We start from the raw sequence: 23,321 nt of genomic DNA, 5'->3' as shown, positions 1-23,321 counted from the left end.
TTAAAACGGAGACAATTCAAAGGCAGAGAAAACCCTGAGTCTGGTTAGGTGATTGAAGTAAACATAAGATAGTGTCACCAGTATGTTTTTACAAAGGCCCCAAACGGGTGTGATCGTCCCCAGGACAATGATTAAACCAAGTCTGACGAAGACAAAGGGTAAATCCTGCAGCAAGATGCTCACGGAATTGAGAAGAGGATTTTTGGGAGTGAATATCATCCGCAGGACAGAAATGAAACTGAATATGTAGACTGGATATACCCAGTGTGACTTGTACACGCTGGGGTGACCGGCCACGCGCACCATCTCCATTGTGTCCGACCACAGCAGAAAGCTCCACAGGAATATCTGGGCCCGCACATCCCGCCGAGACATTATTTTCAGGATTCCAGAGTGAAAGGAGGGCTCCGGGGGTGCCCTCAGCGCAGACACCTGGCTCTGTGTCATGGCTCCTGGTGGTTGCCACACCTCGGTTGCCCCTGCAGCCTGGGGAGATACAGAGTTTTCTTCATTCGGCCTCACTTGCTCTGTCACCGTTTTTATTTGTGGCAAAGCGGTTGTATGGATGGGCCCATCATCGGTACCTGCAATGAATTGATTTATTTACATTTTAAAATGTTTTAAATATATCGATTTTAATTTAAATTATATGAAAATTTAAACTTCAATTCAAAAATAAAGTTCCAAGTGAAAGGATGATATTGCTAATAAACTATCTAATGGAAAAAAATTAACTAACAAAAAATAACGGAGTAAACTCACAACACATAATTGTCCCTTAAAGAGAAAACTCAAAGTGTACAACTGGCTCTTTGTTGGATTAACCACCTGTGGCTGAAATTGTTTTATTCAAGAGTTTATTAATAGCACTTAAAGAGTTTTCAAACAGACAATAGAGGTGTGAGCTCTCTCATCAGACCACATTTCAAAGACCCTGATAAGCCAGCCTCATAGAAAAGAGGGAAAAAGAAAAAGAAAACAAATGCAGTTTTATAGTTGTCTTCTGTTATCAAGTGACAATAACTATTCTTTTCTTTTTCTTCTCCCTTTACCCTCAATAAAACCCCGAACCCCTTACCATCTCTGCCAGCACTTTTCCTTTCTTTCTCTTGTATCGCGCCCTTCCCTGCCTTTGGGAAGTAAAGTAAACTAGTCTGATCTTCGTGTCAAGAATTCTGTCTCATCCCATGCTATAAGCTCCCGCCCTAACATTAAGTATTCCCTTATTTGAGGCCTATTGTCCACAGGGAACTCCAAGATAACAATGAGGTTGCACACTGAAAAAATACAGAGGTGGAGAAGGCTTTTGGTGTCTTGGTATTTTCCTGGATGCAGATTCTAAGTCATTTTTACCATTTCGTAGTAACAACCGTCATTGATTACGGAACTAAGTAAGCACTTTCACACATTATCTCAGAACAAAGTTGAGGATGAGTGATTACTATCCCATTTTACCAATGTGGAAACTGGGGCCCGAGAGGTTCAAAGACACCCAAATTCGGATATACAGTAACGGGGCAAAGCTGGAATTCACACTCCGATCGTGTGAGTCTCATTGATAAACTCTTGACTTTATGGCTGCTATTATCTGTCTAGAGGCAATATATCATGTGCTAACTATAAAATATGTGAATATCATAAAGTCAAATGAACTAGAAGTTCCCCAGTCCAACCTTGTCATTTAATAAGACAAAGCAGAGGCTCACGAGTATTACTACCCTAAGAGGGAATCTGTTTGACCACTAGAGATTCATGGTAAAGAATTCACACTGAATCCAAGATTTCCAAGCTCTTCTTTCCCAAAGGTTTTTGAAACAGTCAGTCGGATTGGCTAGCCTGAAGCCTCTCTTTTCTTAGCCACAAAACTGTACCTGGTCAACATACCAGTCATCTTGTCACCATCGCATTGTGTGTGTGTGTGTGTGTGTGTGTACACAAGGGTGTCAAAGTTGAGATTATGAAGGGACCCTCAAATCTCAAGACCTACAAACAGTGTTGATGGCATTGTTTTCATACACAAAAGGTGTAGCACGTTCGTTTTCAAATATTTATCCACTTAAAGACCCCATGTTTGTTGCTAAGAATTTATCAGGCCTTGTCAAAGTTTACTCAGTGAACATGCTGACCTGCCACGTTACCTGATAAGACTTAATTTAAAGGGAGTCATTAAACCGAATAGCTCTAAAGGTCAAAGAGACGAAGTCAATAAAAATTTGTCGGAGCACATTCAGCTGAAAGTGAAAACATTTTAAAGTAAATAAATTATGATTAATGACGAATAAAATGCTTGATTACTCTAAGTTTTTTAACAGGACACAATAAACTTGGTTTTCTTTTATGCAATTAGGTAATTATTTTAAAATTTGAAATGTGAATTGAGTATTTTTATAAACTAACAAGATCATCTAAATTCTTCACAAAACATCACTTACGTCTGATATAAATCATTTATAGGTAAACGCCAGAAGTCAAGACCTTAGAAATCTCTTTCCCAACCTTAGAAGTCACAGTGGCCTGAGTGGATATCACCTTAATAAATAATTCTCAAGAAAGAGAGAAAGAAAATGATATACCAATTGACTATTATTTTTAAAGTCATCTCTTTATAAACTTAGATGCTCGTGTGCATCATTCACATCTCTCATTTTATTTAAATGAGAAGACATTCAATACAGAAAATGTGTCTTCAAATATGTCATGGCCTAGAGAACCTTCCTTCAACCTCTCTTGGGAGATGAAGCCGTTTGAATGAAAATCCAAATGCCTTCGTCAACATTAGGAACACAGTGTTTAGTTTGGGCCTTTGAAAGATGATTGCAAATTCAGCATTGTTTCCAAGCCAGGAAGTGGCAATCTAAGAAGCGACACACTAACATTTTTTAACAGTCCGTGAGAGTTTTAATATCCAAAGCCAAGAGCTGTCGGTAGGAACAATGAATGCTGAGCCAGAGTTGGGTTTTGATGGGCTACATGTGGGTTTGGTGAGATTAGGAATGGGAATTTCATAGCTCTCCACAGCTCAATAAGGACTAGTTTAGATGGGGGGTGGGGGGTGTACAGGGACACTCTTTCCTCTTTTCAAGTGAGAATCACTTAACTGAAAAACTCTGCTGACCTCTTAGAGGGCAGGAGCGAGTTGAAGAAGCCAATAAATCTTTTGGTCATTGGAGTGAACCAGCAGATGCCTCTCTGAACAATGTAAATATGTATTCGATACTGTTCCCTTTGCTCCATGATTAGTTTTCTCTCCAAATTAGTACTCATTAAATGTCCACTTACAGCTGGAATTCTTTGTCTTGTTATTGTTAGTTATCGTTTGTTCCACTTGGCCAAAACAATATTTATTTGTGCAAAATCCATAAAAGATACTAGCATAAAGAGAGTGACCTCCTGACTTCCTGAGAGGCTCACGTTGCCCTGTAAAAGGTAAAAATAGCAGCCGGCCCGTGTCCTTCCCCACCTCTGATGCCAGTTGCTGGAACAACTTTTTGTCTGCACTGTGCAAACTAAACGACGAAAGAAATGTAATTTCGATAACAGACAAGTGTTGAAGTAGGTAAACGCCTACCTGTTTGACTTTATTATTCATTTATATGGATGTATTTCTCCCTCTAACTTGTTCCCCAAAAGCTTTTGATAGCTCACAGTGGGAGAAAAAAAAAACAAGACCCAACATAAATCAAGAGTGAGGCATTTTCTAGAATGAGCACGTATTCCTGTTGCACAGAGACTAGGAGAGCAATAAGTTATTTAAGTAAAAAGGAAGAAGAAAAGGAGGAGGAATCACAAGGAAAGACACTTAAAAACAAGCCTGGAATGAAGCCTATGCTAAAAATGCATTCTTGAGACTTCCACCTGCCTGTCATGAGCAGACAGACATTCAGGCGCAGCACCCAGCCCAGGCTAGCGCGACTGGCGAGTGACGGAGCAAAGAGCATGGAAATAGCGCCCAGCGACCCGGCTCTGAGCCTCCTGCAATCACACCAATAAACAGAGAATAGTAAATCGTGGCAGAGCTTTCAAAGGCAGGCGAATTCTGCGATGAGAAACTATCATGGGGGATTCGAATTGCACTGAGTGTCACAGAAGTGACATCTAAGAAGTGACACTTCCGAAAAGCTGGGAAAAATAAGTAGGAATGAATTAGGTGAAGAATGGAAGCTAGAACTTGGCAGCCAGCAGGGAGAGCGCGTGCAAAGAAAGGGAGTTTGGTGAGAGGTTGGGGAAGGCAGAGAGGAGAAAGCATGAAAGAGCTAATATTTCCTAAGTGCTTTCCATACACCAGGCACTGTTCTAAGCCCTTCATATGCATTAACTCACTTATAAAAACCCTATGTGTAGATACTATTATTTTCCCATTTTAATGATGAGTAAACTGAGGCACAGAGAGATGAACTACTTCCAAGGTCATGCAGCTAGCAAGTAGCCTAGAACTTGAATCTCAAACCCTTACCCGCTATCCCACACTGTGTGTGGCAGAGACAGTTTATAGCGAGCCTTATGGGCCAGGATAAAAGTTTTCGACCTTATTCTATTATAAATTCAATAGAAAGCCCTTAAAGAGCTCAGAGCAAGAGAAAGTCCCAACGGGAGGAGAACGTAAGGCACTGGAGTCCCAGACGACACACAGAGATCAGCAAACTAGCAGCTGTATGGAGCAAGATTGTTACCCAATTCACGGCAACCAGAAAATAAAGAATTACTCACAGTTACTCAGAAGAATGTATGACTAGTCTTAATTAACAGGCCCCCAAATCTATTTTTACGGAGGGGGAAATGGGTCTAGCAAAAGCTAAAAACTAATTATTTAGACATAACTGAGAAAAAAATCTGGAGAAGAAAATTAACAATCCTATTAAAACAATTAAAAAAATAGTAAGCGCACAAAGCACTTTTAGACATATTGCTCTTAAAGGACAAGAGGAAAAACGGCGATAAATTAAAATACACTTCAGGGTAAATTATAAACACTGGTATTTTGACATTACATGCTTACCGAGGTAGGGAAGACAATATTGCCAAGTAATACATGATGAAACACGACACCTACCTCACACGGTGGTTCTAATAAAGGAATAAATCAATATCTGTAAAGTACTTAAAAATATTGTCTAACACATACAGCAGTCATATATGTGTTAAATAAATAAAAAGTAGGCTGGGCGTGGTGGCTCACACCTATAATTCTAGCACTTTGGGAGGGCAAGGCTGAAAGATCACTTGTGGTCAGAAGTTTGAGACCAGCCTGGGCAACATAGCAAGACCTTATCTCTACAAAAAAAAAAGGTAGAAAAATTAGCCGGATGTGGTGGTATACACCTGCAGTCCCAGCTACTTGGGAAGCTGAGGCAGGAGGATCTCTCGAGCCCAGGAGTTTAAGGTTGCAATAAGCTATGATGATGCCACTGCTGCACTCTTGCCCAGGCAACAGAGCAAAGACCCTGTCTCAAAAAAAATAAATAAATAAATAAAAATAAATTTCACTAGCTAAACAATTTGTTTTTTCAAATTAATTGGAGTAGACTAGAAAGTATCCGAATGCAATGACTACAGTTGGACTTTGGCTATTGCTACACTGTTGCCCAGTATCCCATATATCAGGGGAAGTCACAAGTTTGAGAAATAGCGTCACACCACAGAGCCTTAACAAGATCATGAGTTTAGTTCTCATATTTGCCTGTTCACATCACAAATGCTACCTGTTCTGGTGGAAATGGCTTATACCAGCTAACAAGAGCCCATCTGAGCATCTTTTCCCAATTCCATGAGCTGTTCAGTGATAGCACATTGGGAGCCGGAAACTGGTCATGGTGGAAAAAATTTACACCACAGAAATTGGCAAATGCTATTAATCAGGATTCCCCCCACCAAAAAAGAGGCAGTTGGTTAAACGTTGACTAACATGATACTTACTGCCTGGGCTCAAAACTGTATGCAAGTTTTCACCAAATGATGATGATGATGATGATGAAGAATATTTATTCCATCATCAGTTCTGGAAAGCCATGGGCATACACTCTCTGCTGTGAAATAGTTGTGAATAATCTCTTTACAAAAGGCATTCTGTTGTTATCTATTATGGTAAATTCAAAACCCCTAAGATCCAGTTTCAGTTCCCTGCCATGCATTGCCCAAATCTGACAATAAACAAATGTGTCACTTCTGGATTTTATGCAATGTGAAATTTTAACTCACTTCGTTTGTCAGAGGACACAACTAGAAGGCTAGATGGTTTAAGGATCATTTTCCCGCCAACCATTACTTTATAGATTCATCCACCACTGGACAAGCATTGCTGAAAACCAATAATATTATCAATTTTAAAATATTCCATTTTTGAAGATTGAGAAAACTTAATCTAAGCTTCCTAATTTTCAGCTTTTTATTCAGAATATTCTGGCTCTTCTCCCCAGTGGATAGGTATTTAGACGAGAGAATGCGATTTAATTTACAATATGTATGTATTTTTATATAAATACAAAATATTACTTTTAGTATTCATATATGGTATATATTTCTAGATATGTTTGACTAGAAATATATATATAAAGCTATGCATGCTGAATTTTTTTCACTTACCCTTATTCCTATCCAGCTCCCTGAAATATTTGTTTTATAACATATATATAAAAATAAATAACAATGAATATATTTAAATAAAACATAAATAGTAAGATAAAATATTGAGAAGCATATAGGTATCTCATTGCTAAACATAACTAATTCTAGACTTAGAAATGGTTGGAAATGCCTCTGCTAGTGCTTCCTCCATCATTACAAATACCTGGGAGTTTCAAGCGCTTGGATACAGACTCGAGCTAGGAATTTCAGTGTGAGCTCAAGCTGGGTGACAAAAATGGGCACCTACTGAGAATGAACTTGATTCACAGCCTTCAGAGCTCCTACCGCAGCTTTCGTTATCCATAGTTACCAGTGCAGCTTATTTATGTCTTCCTGTGTCCACTAGACCGGGAGCTCCACGAAAGGGGGTCTCTACCTGTGTCTGTTCACCATGGCACCCCTACCACCTAGCAGAGGGTATGGTGTTGGTACAGAACGGATCCGCCATAAAGATTTGCTGAATAAAAAGTGGGAGCAATTTCTTTCCTGGAATCTATTAACAAGAGGGAGCAATGAGCATCTTAGAGAGAAAACAGTCTTGCACTAAGGCAAGTGAGCCAAAGAGTAACAGTTTGGCCCAACAGTGATCCCCCAAGTCCACGGGTAGGAGGACTCTGGAGTCCTCCTGGACCCTGAGTGGTAGGGTCCATGACTGGCCCCAGTCCAGGAGAGAGCTCTTTAAGCAAAGCCATAAGGACTGATTCCACTAACAAGTCCTGGAAGCCATCAGGAGCTCCTGGCAGTGCAGCCCGAGGACCTGCATAGCTCAACGGTAAGAGAAGATGTAACATGGCCCTGGGCCCCGCAGACCGTGCCAGCGCAGTGTGACACTTGCACAGCCCAGCAGCACTTGGGCAAAGAGACCACACCACCAGCAGCAGCAGGGGTTCAAAGCATTTCAGGGGCTCGCAGGCAGTGTCAGGGGTCACCAGGCAGGGGAAGAAAAAGGCAGATGTGTGATTCCGAGAAGACTGTGTCTGTGAGCTCCTAGGAAGCAGCCCTTAGGACCCCCGTCCGCCCACCCCAGAAATAGGAGGACTTGGGGTCCCAAAATAGCAAGTGAAAACAGAGCATGAGAAAAACAGCGTTCCTATAGCTAGGACACCACTATTAATACACACACAATATAAACAAAAATGTCACAGCTCCTTGTACACCAAGAACATCTACACATTACGCAGGCAATCAGCTCTCTTCAATCCAAGATAAGAACATGTAAACATTGAAAATCAATGCCCTATGCTTTCAGTTTCACACCAGGACCCTAAGCTTATCTTGATTCATCATGACATGGAAAACAAAGTTTGGTATTCTAAAGGAATGCCTGCTGAATTCTTTATGTTCGCTCGTTCCTACCAGTCTCCCTGAAATATTTATCTCTAAAATATCCCCTACAACTCTCAAGTGTCTTATTTTATGTACTAAAATTGGCCAATTTTTTTTTTTTTTTTTTTTTTTGCCCACTGAGGGAGAAAACAATTGAAGGCCAAATTGTTAAAAATCATGTAAAGCTGTCAAAATCGAAGGGAGCCTTGATCGAAAAATTGTGATAGCACCTGATGTTCTGTGTCCGTTGGCAAAGAGCTCACCGCTCCTCTGTAGTTTTTGGCCCGATTCACATGGGTCTAATCCTGACAGCTGGGACTTCATTAGAAGGTATAAATCAGAAATTCTACCCTCTCTCACTGAGTCAAGTAAATGGCCTCTTATTTCTTGAGCAGGGGAAAAAAAAATCCTAAAACTGACATACTTTCCTGAAACTTCTTCTAAATCACAAAGGGAGGGTATGAAAGGAAACACCCTCCCTTCTTGCCCGGCCTGGAACACGGTTCCTCATACTCATCCCTGAACATATTGCAAAACAACACATCATGGAAACCCAGATCATACTGGCCGCATATTGTATAATAAGCTATTTCTTAAAAAGAACCAAAGAGGAACTCAAAACACCATTCATTTTATTCAGAGGAAAGCAAAATCCTTTTTTTTTTTTTTTTTCCTTTTTTAACTTCTGTGACATCTCTTACGTTCTACTGGGTTAACATGTGATGAGTTACATTGCAAGGAAATATGGAAAGCAAGTTCCTTTAAGAATTTGGATTTGGCCTCTCAGCTTTTAACTCGATGTTTGTCACAGCTCCTAATACTTCCTGTCATCAGGGGTTCTCAATCAGGTTGGCCATCAGAATTGCTCGCGGAGATTTAGGAAATTACAGATGCCTGGTCTTGCCTTCCCATCTGTTAATAAGTCAGCAGAGCTCATGCATATGGATTTTGCAAAGACTCTTCTGGCGGTTCTGGTGCAAACCCGTGGCTGAGAGCTCCTGCGTGCATATTAACAGGTGGCTCCTAATTCACTGGAAATAGCTTAGAAATTCAGTAAAAATTACCATGGGCATTCATTTTAAGAAATTATGTTTCAGTAAGTCAATAACAAGAGGAAATAACTCAGAAAGAAACAGTTCCTTTTCCTTCTTCCATTCCTGCTCTGCAAACCCCCAAACCTGGCTCAGTTCTACAGTTCTGTCTTTTCTACATTCAATGCCCAGATTTCTGAGTCTCATGGAAGAAAAATCACGTAATGTTGACGGGTCACAGAACAAATCCTTGGTTCCACTCTTTGCTGCGCTCTGCATTGCGCATCCATCCAGGTCCCCGTCCCTAGCCCACCTCACTTCCAGTCCCCACGCGGTTACCCCACGCAGAGCTTCCCCTTTCTGGTGGTTCTCTCCCTGGTCTCCATTGCTATTGTTCGCAGCAGAAAATGTGCTTCCTATTTCACAAAGAAATTGGGGCGTGATCAGGTGTAAATTGCACCTGCTTTCTTCCTCCCTAGTACCTTCGCAGCAATTGTGAACCGCCTGGGGAGTTTTAAAAATTACTAGTATCTAGGTCCCACTCCCAAAAGGTGTGATTTAATTATCTGGGGCGCAACCTAGGCATCAAAAATGTTTAAAGCCCTTTAGTTGATTCTAATGTACAGTCAGGAATGAGAACCACTGCTACTAATCAGAGCTATAACTCTGAGTCATTCAATGAGGTTTTCTTTGCAAAAATCTACCTGTGCCCAAGCTGCAACCCCAGAGATCCTAATTCAATTCATCTGGGGTGGCGTGCTTGGCATTCATATTTTGAAAGCACTCTATTAAGTGCTTTTTATGTGTTAGAAATACCAGAAGAATGGACAGAAATACAATAGAGGCAGAAGTCTAACAACTGTGTCCCTGATCAAGGATATAAACATGTTGATTATCACGTCTAACTGATTGATTACTTATAAATTAACAAATTTGTCCCCTACAGAGAATCCAACTTTTCTTCATTAAACATTTAAATGTAAAAAATTTTTTGAGATAATATACAGAGGAAGATCTAAGTGCCTATAAGTTAAAAAAAATTTTAACAAAAAAAATTGGGAGGGAGAATAATTAGTAAATCATTTTCATTGGCAGTGAAAGAAAGACCTTTTAAGCATAAAGTCCAAGACTGAACCATAAAGGAAATACTGAGAGCTTGAATATGTCAAAATTAAAAATTCTCCAGGCCGGGCGCGGTGGCTCACGCCTGTAATCCTAGCACTCTGGGAGGCCGAGGCGGGTGGATCGCTCAAGGTCAGGAGTTCGAGACCAGCCTGAGCAAGAGCGAGACCCCGTCTCTACTAAAAATAGAAAGAAATTATATGGACAACTAAAAATATATATAGAAAAAATTAGCCGGGCATGGTGGCGCATACCTGTAGTCCCAGCTACTCGGGAGGCTGAGGCAGTAGGATCGCTTGAGCCCAGGAGTTTGAGGTTGCTGTGAGCTAGGCTGACGCCATGGCACTCACTCTAGCCAGGGCAACAAAGCGACACTCTGTCTCAAAAAAAATAAAAAAAAAAATAAATAAATAAAAAAAAATAAAAATTCTCCGTATCAAAACACCACATGAAAATTGAAAGGCAAATGGTAACTCTGAAACAGACGCTACATCTCACAGACAAAACTTAACATCCTTCATATTTATAGAACTCATCAATCACTAGTGCAGCAAAAAGGACTGGACATACCAATGGAAAAACCAATGAAGGACATAAATGGATGATTTTTTAAAAAAATAAAAGTAGCCAATAAACCTATGAGAAAATATTAAGCACAACTACTACTTTAGAAAGCAAATTATGAAGGCAACTATTTTGCCTATGTTGCTATTTTGGCAAAAATAAAATGAAATAAACTCTCCAGTGTTACACGGTTGAGAAGAAACAGGTGTGTCTTTGCACTGCTGTTTAGATGGTAAAATTAGGGCACTCTTTAGAGGAAGCAATATCACTCTTTGACGACACATATCAAAACCCTTAAAATCTTGCCTGGACTCCGAGCCCAAAATTCCACATCTGAGCATTTCACCTAAGGAAATAATCATCTATGCTGCTGAGGTCCCTGCACCACTGACCCAAGTCTCTGGATATTAAAAGACTGCACAGCAGGAATTGGACTAGAGTCATCGTGAGCAGATTTATTTGAAAACCTTCCCCTGCCAACATCATACCTGGCACCTCTGACCAATCTGACGGTGGAAACCACCTCCTTTGCAGAGTGCTGAGGTTTTCCACTCAAACAGCCTGTTGACCTCACCTCTAGCAAGCCGGCTCCGACCATCCAGATAGCCATCATAAAGCCACTCTTGCCACCCCGATGCCTTTTATACAAGCCCTTTGTGACCCCCCCCATAATTCTCTGCATGAACAGCCAGCCCATAATAGTCAGTTTCTTCTGGCAGCATTGTTGCCAAGGAGTCTGGGCATGACCAGATGCTCCAGGTCTTCTGAGGACACTCTGCAGTCATCGTCCTGATACCATCCGGCACTCAGCCAGTGGCAGTTAACTCTCCCCAGCCCCAGAGTCTCTTTTGCCAGTCACCTCACTGAGTGGCTTCTGACTCCCATACACAGCACAGGGTCCCTTTAAACACAGACCAGACCACCTGCACCACCACACATACTCACTCGTCTCCCCTGCCCAGCCCAAACACACATTGCCTTACTCGTTCCTAATCATCCTTTTCTTCCCAACCCTTTTTACTTCTCATTAAGAGCCATAACAACAGTGTTTATAAGTAACAACTAGAACAAATCTAGTTGTCCAATAGCAGGGGATTAGCTAGGTATATCATGGCTCATTAACATAATGGAATATTATCTGCCCCATAAAAATGGTGCAATAGAAGATGTCATAAAAAGAATGACATCAACCACACCTTGTTCAGAAAAAAAACTCACAGAATTGAGGGTGGAATTCGTAGAACCAAAGTTATTCTTAATAAAAATCACCACATGCTTGGACCATGAAAAAAAAATAAAGAAAAAAACTCACAAAATAGGTTTTCTTAACTGATGAATGTATACCAAGATGCTATCAGTTATCCATGGCCAGTTTGTAGGATTATGGTTGATTTCCCTTCTTTCTTTTTGTTTATCTCTATTTTATAAGCTTTTGAAATGAATATGTATCCTTTTGGAAAAACAAAACACGAGAATTAAAAAATTCAAAACAGCACGTTCAAAAAATGTATCTGTGTTTTTGAAGGTGTTGAGCCTTGTCTACCCCACCAGGATGGGTCTGCGCTCCTTCCAAAGCTGAAACTGCCCAGAGCAACAGTGGCCACAGACCTCAGATGGGGGCTCACTTTGCCTCTAGGTGGGACCCTAGAGCCTGGAGAGAGAGAGTTGCTGACCTCAGTTATGAGACTGTCCTAGAGACAGGTACCATTTACAACTCTAATTGAGGTCCTAGATTAATGGCTTTCAAGCATCTAGCAGAATAACCCTTGTTTTCCCCAAATGAAATACCACATCCAACATCAACTCTTAAACAAATAAAAATTGTGTTGATCTGGTTGAAGTAGGAATTGGAGCAGCCAGAAACCCCGATTCAGCCTCCCCTTCTCCCCAACCCACACACGTGCACACACATGTAAATTTTCACAGTAGCTCTTGAAGCCGCTTTGCAAGTTTTTAAAAGGACGAATCGATAAATAAGCAGTCGTTGGTTTTAACACGGCAACTTGCAATCCAGCAACAGGTGTGTTGATTCAGGGTGTGAAACCCACGCGAAGTTATTTTTATTTCCCATACACGCCCATTCACTAAAAGCACCCCTGAGTTCCTAGAGGCCCAACCTTTCCTCTACGAAAAAGCTTTCTTCGCCAAGTCTATCTACAAACTCCTGCAGACCCCAGGTCCTCCCTTTAGTCTTTTCTGACCTCCAACACCTTAGATAAAATTAAGTTTTCTTTCATCTGTGGTCCCGTAATGCTTTAACTATTATGCTGTCTTATACACCACTTTGCAGATGGTGTCCGGGCTGGGCTACAAATTCCATTCCAATGAGTCTTGAAGGTGGGGTTGAAAACTCCCGCCCTAACCATGACACCCTTATGTGTCTATTTGTATCCATGAGTTTATATGGGGGTTAAGGAATCTCGCTGGTGGCTAGGAGGGGAATCTAAGTGTGACCATGATTGGGGTAAAAACAATATAGGTAAACTGGATGCAGGGAGAAATTTCAAGACCCCATGGAACAAAGCTGCCTCAAAGAAGTCTGGCTCTGCCAGACTCAGCCCCAAAGTCCATGGGTGGGAAAGGAAACGGTATTCAATGGTCTGGACCAACAAACAACAGCATGGGAGACCCCCACTGGGTCCAGTTTTAAAATGGGTGCAGAAACAAAATGAGAGAGGAAGAGGAGATGTCATCAACAGGTCAAGACTCAGCTAGCTAAACTCAGATGGAAATGTCAAGGTGCTCTTATAGAAATCTTAAGATTTGTAGGTTAATATATTTAGGTATTAATTTATGTTCCATGCAATAAATGAGAATACCCCATGGATTCCAAATTCACATAATTTATTTTATGAATGTGCATGTTTAAATGAGGCTAGGAGACTATTGGAGTGCAAAGTTTGCATTTGTACCCACACACCAGTAAGAATGGGGGGAACTAGAGCCATCCTTTGTACGCTTATTATTTGTTCCCATGGCTGGGGATTGACATGCTTAGGTACTACATACATCTGGGAGATTGCCATGCCTTGGAGATGTATGCATCAGAAAAATATTCCTGTGTGAGGCTCAGCCTACAAGAAACAACGCACTTAGAAGCTGTTGCCTGGTCATCACGTGATGCTGAGGTATTTTCATGGGTAACAGGAAGTTAGTAGAAAGGATTCATTGTTCCAGTGAAGACTGCTTTAGTCATAAGCAAATTTCATAGGTAGAATAAGTTCTCTTTACACATTTGGAAAAGACAAAGCTACACCAAGATCAAAGTTTTGTAGCTTGGAATTCAGATGGTTAGGGTGGTACGGAAGAGTGTACCTAAGTCCAGGAATTACAGATGACCTTGGCTTCATCTAATAAAGTCAAAATTGCCACAAGCTAACAGATACATATGCATTTCAGACTGGATAGAGCACAGAACATACTCACTTTCCCACATTCCCTTAAGGGAGTCAAATTATTTCAGACCTTGTTCATTATCCACCCCTAACCCATTTCTTTGATTCTGAAGGACCACATGCAATGAAGACATATTTATAGCATGCTTGCCTAGGTTCAGATTTATGTATTAAGATTTATATGTTAATATATTTAGGTATTAACTTATATTCCAGGGAATACATGAGAATACCCCATGGATTCAAAATTCACATAATTTATTCTATTAGTATACATGTTTAAATGAGGGTAGGAGGCTATTGGAGTTCAAAGTTTGCATAAAAATTAAACGCATGTATTATTCACATTTACAAAGGCATTTTGAATGAATGCTGGGTTTTTTTAAGTTTGATTTTATTAAATGGTAAAACTATCAAACCAGACATTAACCTTCCTAAATTTGGGCAGAGAAGAGCTCAAGAAGGTGGCTCTTCAAGTAAGAAGCAGCAGTTTGTACAAGGTGTTCTAGAGTCTTCTCCCCAAGGTCTACTTCTTTTTTGGGTGTCCTCTGATTTCAATTTTTAGTGTAATTATCACTTCGGGATACAGGGAAAATTCCCCTTTAAAAATCCAACTCATCACCAACAAAAATAAAATGCCACTAACTTAGTCCCCAAAATATACATGTGCATTTCTTTTTTAAAAGGAACTTTTAACTTGGACAGAAAGTTTACATTAATATGGAAAACAGAGTCATCAAAAACAATCAAATTTAAAGCTGGGTGCAGTGGCACGCACCAGTAATCTCAGCTACTCGGGAGGCTGAGGCAGGAGGATGGCTTGAGCTCAGGAGGTCAAGACCAGCCTGGGCAATACAGCAAGACCCCGTTTCCAAAAAAAAAATCTATTTTAAAAATAGACTTGTGTCCTTCAGGGATCTAGAAATGTAGCAAAGGGTTTGAAGATTCCCAAATCTCCTCAGTTTAAGATAAATACACTTGGCTCTGGAGGGCAGATGCTACTTGGGAGTGCTTTTTCCTCAACAAATGGCTCCAACTGCTATCTTATCCACCTGTCACCTGTGTTATGTTAAACGTGACAGTCCATCCTCTCCCACCCAAGCACAAAGTGCAAAATGCAAAGTGCTCAGAGTCTCAGACTTCCTTGTGGCCTCCAACTCAGTTTTGCTTCCAATTTGAATAGCAAGAGTGACTGGATAGGTGGTGAGACATGGCCCATAAATGACGGTCCTGCTGTAGAGGTGACCCTTGTCACTCTGAAGTATTCTCCTGAGACTCAATCTACACCACTCCCCCCATCAGGGAGCAATCTTACAAGACCTACCATTTCAAAGGCACAACATGACGAACTCTTAGCCATCCCATAACTAGCATATAAATGTTGCAAATTAAACACAGATACTATCATATGAAATTGAATGAAAGTTGAAGGAATCTGTGACTGAACAAACAAAAAATTCAGCTAACAAGATACCTTTTTAAAGGCCAAACTATATTTAGTTTTAACTGATTGCTTTGGGGGAATGTGGCATACTGTGGTTTTATTAATGAGATCTTTGGCTTTTTTTATCATCCACAGTAAAAAACAAATAATTCTCTAGGACACAACTGCTGTAGTCAGATTGATTCCTGTAGCAAAGGTAACCAAACTAAACTCTTGGTTAATCCATCTAAATTTAAGGTTTTAAGAAAGTTCCTAGATAAACATAAATCTATAATAATTTCCTTAGATAATTTTCTTGCTGGAATGAAAATGAAGGTTTTTGGTATTAAATATTTGGCGACTTTAGTAATTTACCAGTACTACCAAAATATAAATAAGAAATAACTATCTAGCTCTTAAGGTAGATTTAAAAATCATCATGTTTAGATATTTTCCTTTGCGATCGTCTATTAACATCAGTAATATCAGCACTAAGAGAAGGTATCATTAAACATGTCACCAGATAACAGAGTGGCAGGAAGGTGAAAGATATATCAAGCTTTTTAAAATATTCATATTTAAAAGAATACTTACTCTCTCGACTCCCTCTAAGAGGATATATCCTGAGTTTTTCAATGATATCAACTATGATCAAGGATAACAGGACCAAAGACACAGACAGGTCAGGTAACGTATCAGGTAAGATAGAGGACCCATTGATGTTCTTCTGAATCTGTTTTTAGAAAAATATATAGAAGCATTAAATTATTGTACTTTCATTGTTGAAAATTCTTCCAATAATACAAAAGCAACACTAAATTAATTGTAAATACATTTACTTAAAAAAAAAACTAGAGGCTTGTTTTTCAGCTTCTCGGGTTTAAAACTCCACAAGGTTTTGAGCCATTTCTAGAGATGTAATGAGGGTTCATATCCATGGAAGAGTTTTCAGTTAAAGATACAGCTTGGGAAATGCATTCAGAAATAGAATAGTAGGCTCCCTGTATTAGTAGAATGGGTAACTCCTTCCAACCCTACTGCTAAGCAAAGGTTCTGAGAGTCCAGCCTCAAATAGCTGAGGGAAAAATATTGACATTTAGGTTCTTCAAAGAAAGAAGAGCCCAGGATACCCAGGAAGGCTTTAGGGCACTTCTTCATCTGCTTAAGGTATCTACCAGAAACCTATGGCAAGCATCATATTAATGGTGAAATGGTGAACGTGTTCCCTGTGAGATCAGGAATAAGCCAAAGATAGCACCATGAGCATTACTATTCAAAATGGCACTAGAGGTCAGAGCCAGTATAAAAGGCAAGAGAAGGAAATCAATAGTAGAAGCATCGGAAAGAAAGAAAAACAAAATACTATTATTCATAGACTATATATGGAGAAAGTCTCCCCAGCATGGATAAATTATTTATAAATACCAATGATGAAGAGTTAGGAAGTGAGTTTTTTTTTAAAAATGATACAGTTGAATACAACCTGAATTAATGTTTCAAGCTTTTGTGGAAAATAGCAGGCTGATTCTAAACTTTATATGGAAACACCAAGAGCAAGAAACTCTGGAAGAAAAAGAACAAAGAGGAAGGTTTTACTCTTCTGGATATAAAGAATTATTATAAAGCTACAAGAATTAAGGCGATGTGGTGTCAGCACAGGAATAGAAAACTAGGCAATGAGACAGAGCAGAAAGCCCAAAATTAGATCACATATGTGCACACCTGATTTATAACAAAGGTAGAACTGCAGGGAAGGACAGATTTAAATAATGGCTGCTCAATGCATTTGAGATTATTTGAAAAAAAAATCTTGACCCCTTACTGCACAACACATACAAAAACCAGTTCCAAATGGATTGTGAATCTAAAAGAGAATGAAGAACAATGTAGCCTCCAGAGTATAATTAGGGGACCATGTTTAGGACTTTGAGGTTGAGGTTCACAAGAGGACAACATCTTCTCAAACAAATGACTACAAACACTATCTATAAAGGAAAGAAATTGATAAATTGGGATATTTTTAAATTAAGAACTTCTTTTCACCAAAAGATACCATTGAAGGTGTCTCTTGACTCCACTGAAATGCTTGCCCCTACACACCAAGAGACATATTCCAGAATGTTCACTGCAGTATTATTTGGAATAGCCTAAACTGGAAACAACTGAAATGACCACCAATAGTAGAACTGATAAATTTTTTTTTTAAAAATTGTGATATCTTTGTAAAATGAAATAATCTACAGCAATGAAAATGAATGGTTACGGTTATACACAGAAACATGAAGGATTCTCACAGCCAGAGTTTTGAATATAAAAGCCAGACATAAGTTATATATATTACATATAAGCTAAATAATATATATATATAATCTATTGTTTGATTTCTCCTTGCAAAAAGTTCAAAAACAGGCCAACTAATCTGTGGTATTAGAAGTCAAGGTAGAAATGACCTCTGGAGAGGAGAGGAAGACAGTCATTGCAAGGAGCGTGGGCGTGGAGCTGGCCAAGTTTTCCTTCCTGACCTGAGTAATCTTTATACAGGGGTTTGCTTTGTGATATTCCATTGATACTGTACATTTATGTTTTGTGTGTTTTTCTGTTTGTGTTACACTTCCTTGAAAATTAAATAAGAAAACAAAGGAAGAAGGGCGGGCCCGGTGGCTCACGCCTGTAATCCTAGCACTCTGGGAGGCAAGGCAAGAGGATCGCTTGACAAGGTCAGGAGTTCAAGACCAGCCTGAGCAAGAGCAAGACCCTGTCTCTGCTAAAAATGGGTGTGGTGGTGGGTGCCTGTAGTCCCAGCAACTTGGGAGGCTGAGGCAGGAGGATCGTTTGAGCCCAGGAGTTTGAGGTTGCTGTGAGCTGTGACGATGCCACTGCACTCTAGCTGGGGCAACAGAGCAAGACTCTGTCTCAAAAAAAAAAAAAAAAAAAGAAAAAGAAAAGAAAAACATGCAACAGGGCATGAGATATCATTAAAAAGAAACAGAAAGGGCTGTTAAACCCCGGATATACTATCCTTGCACAACCGTGGTGTTCCTTTAAAGGTTGGAAATTGAATTTTTACAGCTCTTGGGGACCTCCCAAGAGATTTATGAGGTCTTTGTGGAAGAAGGAGGGGGAAATGACAAATCTAGGTGAAAATATTCATCTGTTGCAATTTGTTTGATGTGAAGCGCATCTGCGTGGTCTTCCAAAGTTATTCTATGCATTCATATATTGTCCTAATATAGTATCTAGGTTGTAGCCTAAGAACCATGTAATTTCTAAAATCATACATTACTTGGTACTCACCTCTCTCACAACATTATGATACTTGTTCTAATCGCCTGTTTATTTTTCTCTCTACTGTTGGTAAATAATTACTGATGCCAGAGACTGCCATATTTCTCGAGTGCTCTATCTCGAATATCTAATAGTGCCTGGCCTGTCATATGCACTTAATGAATATTTACTCACCATATGAATGAAACATCACAAAGTAATTTATGTTGTGTACTTTGGGGAATTTGAAAACTGTATCTTTCATAGCACCTTGCAAATTAATAAGATTAGTAGGGCATTCTTCTTTGACCTTCTGGATAATGAAGTTCTCACAGCCTGGAAGTTCCGCCTATACTATTCCTGCCCTGAAGATGCCCATCCAAGTCCTTCTGAAGCTATATTTAGTCTAAACGTGAACTCAAAGTTCTTTTCCAATAAATAACATTGTGCAAATTATTTGTCAATAGATACCTTATCAAAGGTCTTAGAATGTAAGTGGTTGTTCCCTTGGATGACATCGTATTCATTTAGAACTAAGGATGATCATGAAAACCATCAGGTTGGTGGGAGAAAAAGATGCAGATTGACTTTCAAATTCCTTATTTTAATATTATTTTAAAATTGCATTTCTGTCTCACATACACAAACATGAAAGTAAATTTAAAAAAAAAAATTGACTGCTAGACTTTCCTCCATCATCACAGAGAGGACAATGATCTTCGTACTTCCAACATACAGACTGCAATCTGGAAGAAGAGTGGATTAAGTAAACTTTAAGGCATTCCTTGGGCCCACTGCTCTACCAAATGTCAGTAACAGGAAATTGTAAACTCTCAAAATCTTGTAGCAGAGGAAATCAAATGCCATACCTCGGTCACCGCTATGGAAAACGCGAAACTGGGCAACGTGGTGAGTATTACGCACATCATCAGAACAGGTCTCCTAGCAAAGGAGAAAAAAAAATAAGCCAAGGCTATAATGTACAAGGTCAACAGTTCCTCTTACATTTTGCTAAATTTGCAGTTCCTGTTCCATTCATCTATAGTTTTTCTAAGAAGCCTCTGCTTCCCTATTTCCATTTCCCAAATGTTTGCGTATTGGCAAAGAGGAACACGGCGCAAACAACAGAGTGCTTTTCTAGAACAAAGGGTGAGAGATTTCCGAATAATCCAAATAATGTGCAAGCCATAAATGACTACAAGCATCAAGGCGCAAGTCAAATGACAGTCGATCTTTCGGTAGTTCCTTCATTAGAATGCACCCAGGTCGGGCTTTGGCGACCAACTAAAAGGATGAACAGCAGAACTTTCTGAAGTTATAACCTGTGTCATAAAACTGATTTTTCAAAAAAATACATTTAGAGATGATAAACTATTAGATGCTTAAAGATCACTTAAAGTAACCCCCCCCCAAAAAAATCATACATAAAAATGGCATAATTTTTCAAACTTGTTTTGGGGCCACTTCATAAGCCTCACATGATCAATCAATCTAGTTATTAATATGTATATAATACTACACGTTATAACAGAGAAAATTAAAATGCATGTTTATCATCATTAATTTAGGGAAGGAAAAAAGACACTCCAGGTTTTCTATAATGAAATATTTACTTCTTTCTTTAGTGAATATGTATCACGTTAATTACATCTACATGATATTATATTTCTAAATACAAGCAGTGTTGACTGCTTTAAAATTATTAACAATTTCTCCTCGATCCTGTCTTGTCTCTTCCATCCCATTGCAGATGTCCTAGGTGTAAATGTGAGTTAGGAGGTGAGATTGTCCCACTCTCATAGCCAGACCCAGTCTGACCTGCCTAAAACCAGTTACAATGGGATTTTCAATTGGTAGCTTTGGCTCTTTGAGCACAGATCCAAGTCCCTACAGCACTAGGCTCCCCAAGTAAGATGGTCAAAACCATTCATAAAGTCCTCTTCTTCTCAATTTCACCTCTAAACGATGGCAGTGCCCCAGGGATTATTCCTGTGTCCCTTTTTAATTTATGTTATCTTCTTAGATGATCTCATCCAGTCCTATGGCTTTAAATACCATCTATTTGCCCATGACTCCCAAATATATGCTGGACTTTTCCCTGAGCTCTGGACTCATACACCCAACTATTACTCATCTCCACTCGCATGTCAAAGAGGCAACTCAGACTTAGCAAGTCCTCCTCTGTACCTGTCCCCATCCATCATCCAATCCCGTCTGATTTGCTGCCGAAATCCATTTCAAATGCATCCCCTGACATCCCCTGAGAGCGCACCTATGGTCATCTCTCATCTGCAATTTTACTTCCCAACTGGTTTCCTGTTAATGCTTCTATTCTTGCTTAGCAACATTTTCTTCATTTTTTCAAAAAATGGAGTCATATTTTTAAAATGTAAAACACATCTTATCACTACCCTCCTGGCTCAAAAATCTCCAATGCTGGGGAAAGCGGGCAATGGGGAGTTATTGTTAAATGGGTACTGAGCTTTAGTTCCGCAAAGTGAAAAGAGTTTCGTGGATGAACGGTGGTGATGAGTTACACAACAACAATGTGAATGTGCTTAATGCCACTGAATTGCACATTTAAAAATGGCTTAAGATGGTAAATTTTACAGTGTATTTCACTACACTTAAAAAAAACAAATCTCCAATGGACAGACACACAACATAATTAGAATAAAATTGGAACTTGTTACCCCAGCCAACATGCTCTACATGATGTGGCTTCTCTTACTTCTCCTACTCTACTCATTTAAAATGAACCACCTTCTCTCACTTCACTCCAGCCATAATGGCCTCTGGCTATTTTGTGATCACACTGAGCGTACCCCACCCAAGAGGCTGTTCCCTTTGCCATGGCTGTTCCATGTCTAGTTCCTTGTACTCATCTACTTCTTCCACCTTGTTCGTTTTTTAATCACATTCCATATGTATGTTTCATATATATATATATATAACTTATGTTTGTAGCCCTTATGACTGCCTGAAATTCTGCTGATCATTTCTTTGTTTATTGTGTTTCACCTCCCTCTTTCCTCCTCCCCCTAGGTAAGTTTCTTGGAAGCAGGGACCTTATCTGAGTTGTTCATTACTTTATCTCCAGCATCCAGATTAATGTTTCTGAATTTTTTTGTGTGTAATGAATCTTCTGGAAATTTAACAAATCCCATGGACCCTTCTCAGGATAAAATTTTTAAATGAGTAAAATAAATACAAAACAAACCAATTATAATGAAATTATCCAATAATAATTCTTTTTAAAGAATTATATACAATATGCAGTCTCTTTAAAGAATTAGGCTGAGCATGGTGGCTCACACCTGTAATCCTAGCACTTTGGGAGGCCAAGGCAGGAGGATCACTTGAGGGCAGTAGTTCAAGACCAGCCTGAGTAATACAGCAAGACCCAGTCTCTATTAAAAAAAAAAAAAAAAAGAAAAAGAAAGAAAGAAAAATTAGTTGGGCAGGGTGGTGTGCACCTGTAGTCCCAGCTACTCGGGGGGCTGAGGCAGGAGGATCTCTTGAGCTCCAAAGTTTGAGGTTGCAGTGAGCTATGATAATGCCACTGCATTCTAGCCTAGGCAATAGAGCGAGACCCTGTCTCAAAAAAAAAAAAAAGAATTATATACAGTTATTTAATTTCCTTTTAAATTTTTATATAGTAATACATGTGTCTATCTATGAACATATTGTCTTTTTTTACTTTCTTTTTATTAACAGTACTTAAGGTTAGTAAAAATTGTAATCATTCATAATTTCAAGGTAGTGAAAATCATGAACCGTATACTGATGTCTCTGTTACAACTGTTGTGTGACATGAAAAAATCTGTGATATCCAACACAAAAAGCTCTGTGTAATACAATTACAAGTCCCATTAACACCACTGTGGTTTGTTACCAACATCCATATTAGAGAGAAATGCTAGCTTTCCATTAGAAGGTAATGAAAATAAAAATGTAAATCATTTCTCATTCAAGTTCAGGAACTCCATGATGCAAGAGAATGCCTGGCACATAGTAGGAACTCAATAAATACTAAATGAATGGAATACATAACAAATAAAACCCAAGTCTATGTTTTATTTAACCAGAAAGAATGTTAACCTGTGCTTGAAAATCTTGACTTATTGTGAGGATATGCTTATCATTTATTGAGCGTTAAGGATAAATAGTATCCTTTCAAAAGGATATATTGAAATCCCCAATCCCCAGAATATCAGAATGTGATCTTACTTTGGAAGCAGGATCTTCACAGAGATAATCATGATAAAATAAGATTAGAGTGGGCCATAATCCAGTATGACTGGGGTTCTCATAAAAAAAAAATGGGGAAATTTGGCGGCAGACTCGCACAGAGGGAAGACTACGTGAAGAAACGCAGGGAAAATGCCACGTGGCAAGGAAGGCAGAAATCAGGGTGATGCCTCCCCAAGTCAAAGAACATCCCAGCTTACCCAGAAAACCACCCGAGGCTAAAAGAAAGCCATGGAACAGATTCCCCTCATCTCCCTTAGAAAGAACCAACCCTGGCAACAACTTGACTCTTAGCCTCCAGAAATGTAAAACAATAAACTCATG

At 39.4% G+C, this 23,321-nt stretch overlaps 1 protein-coding gene across 1 annotated transcript in view; it reads right to left on the bottom strand.

The window, feature by feature from the left end:
* TMEM236 (transmembrane protein 236) overlaps positions 1–23,321 on the bottom strand; it is a 32,650-nt gene continuing 9,329 nt past the window's right edge. The window contains exons 2-4 of the mRNA XM_069458999.1: positions 19,616–19,688; positions 16,077–16,215; positions 1–584 (exon numbers count right to left, since the gene is read on the bottom strand). Coding sequence (XP_069315100.1) covers positions 1–584; positions 16,077–16,215; positions 19,616–19,688 — 796 coding nt within the window. The remainder of the gene's footprint in view (positions 585–16,076; positions 16,216–19,615; positions 19,689–23,321) is intronic.

This window comes from Eulemur rufifrons, chromosome 25 (genome assembly GCF_041146395.1).
Source record: "Eulemur rufifrons isolate Redbay chromosome 25, OSU_ERuf_1, whole genome shotgun sequence".
Classification (NCBI taxonomy): domain Eukaryota; kingdom Metazoa; phylum Chordata; class Mammalia; order Primates; family Lemuridae; genus Eulemur; species Eulemur rufifrons.
This window is presented reverse-complemented; position numbering and strand designations above follow the sequence as displayed.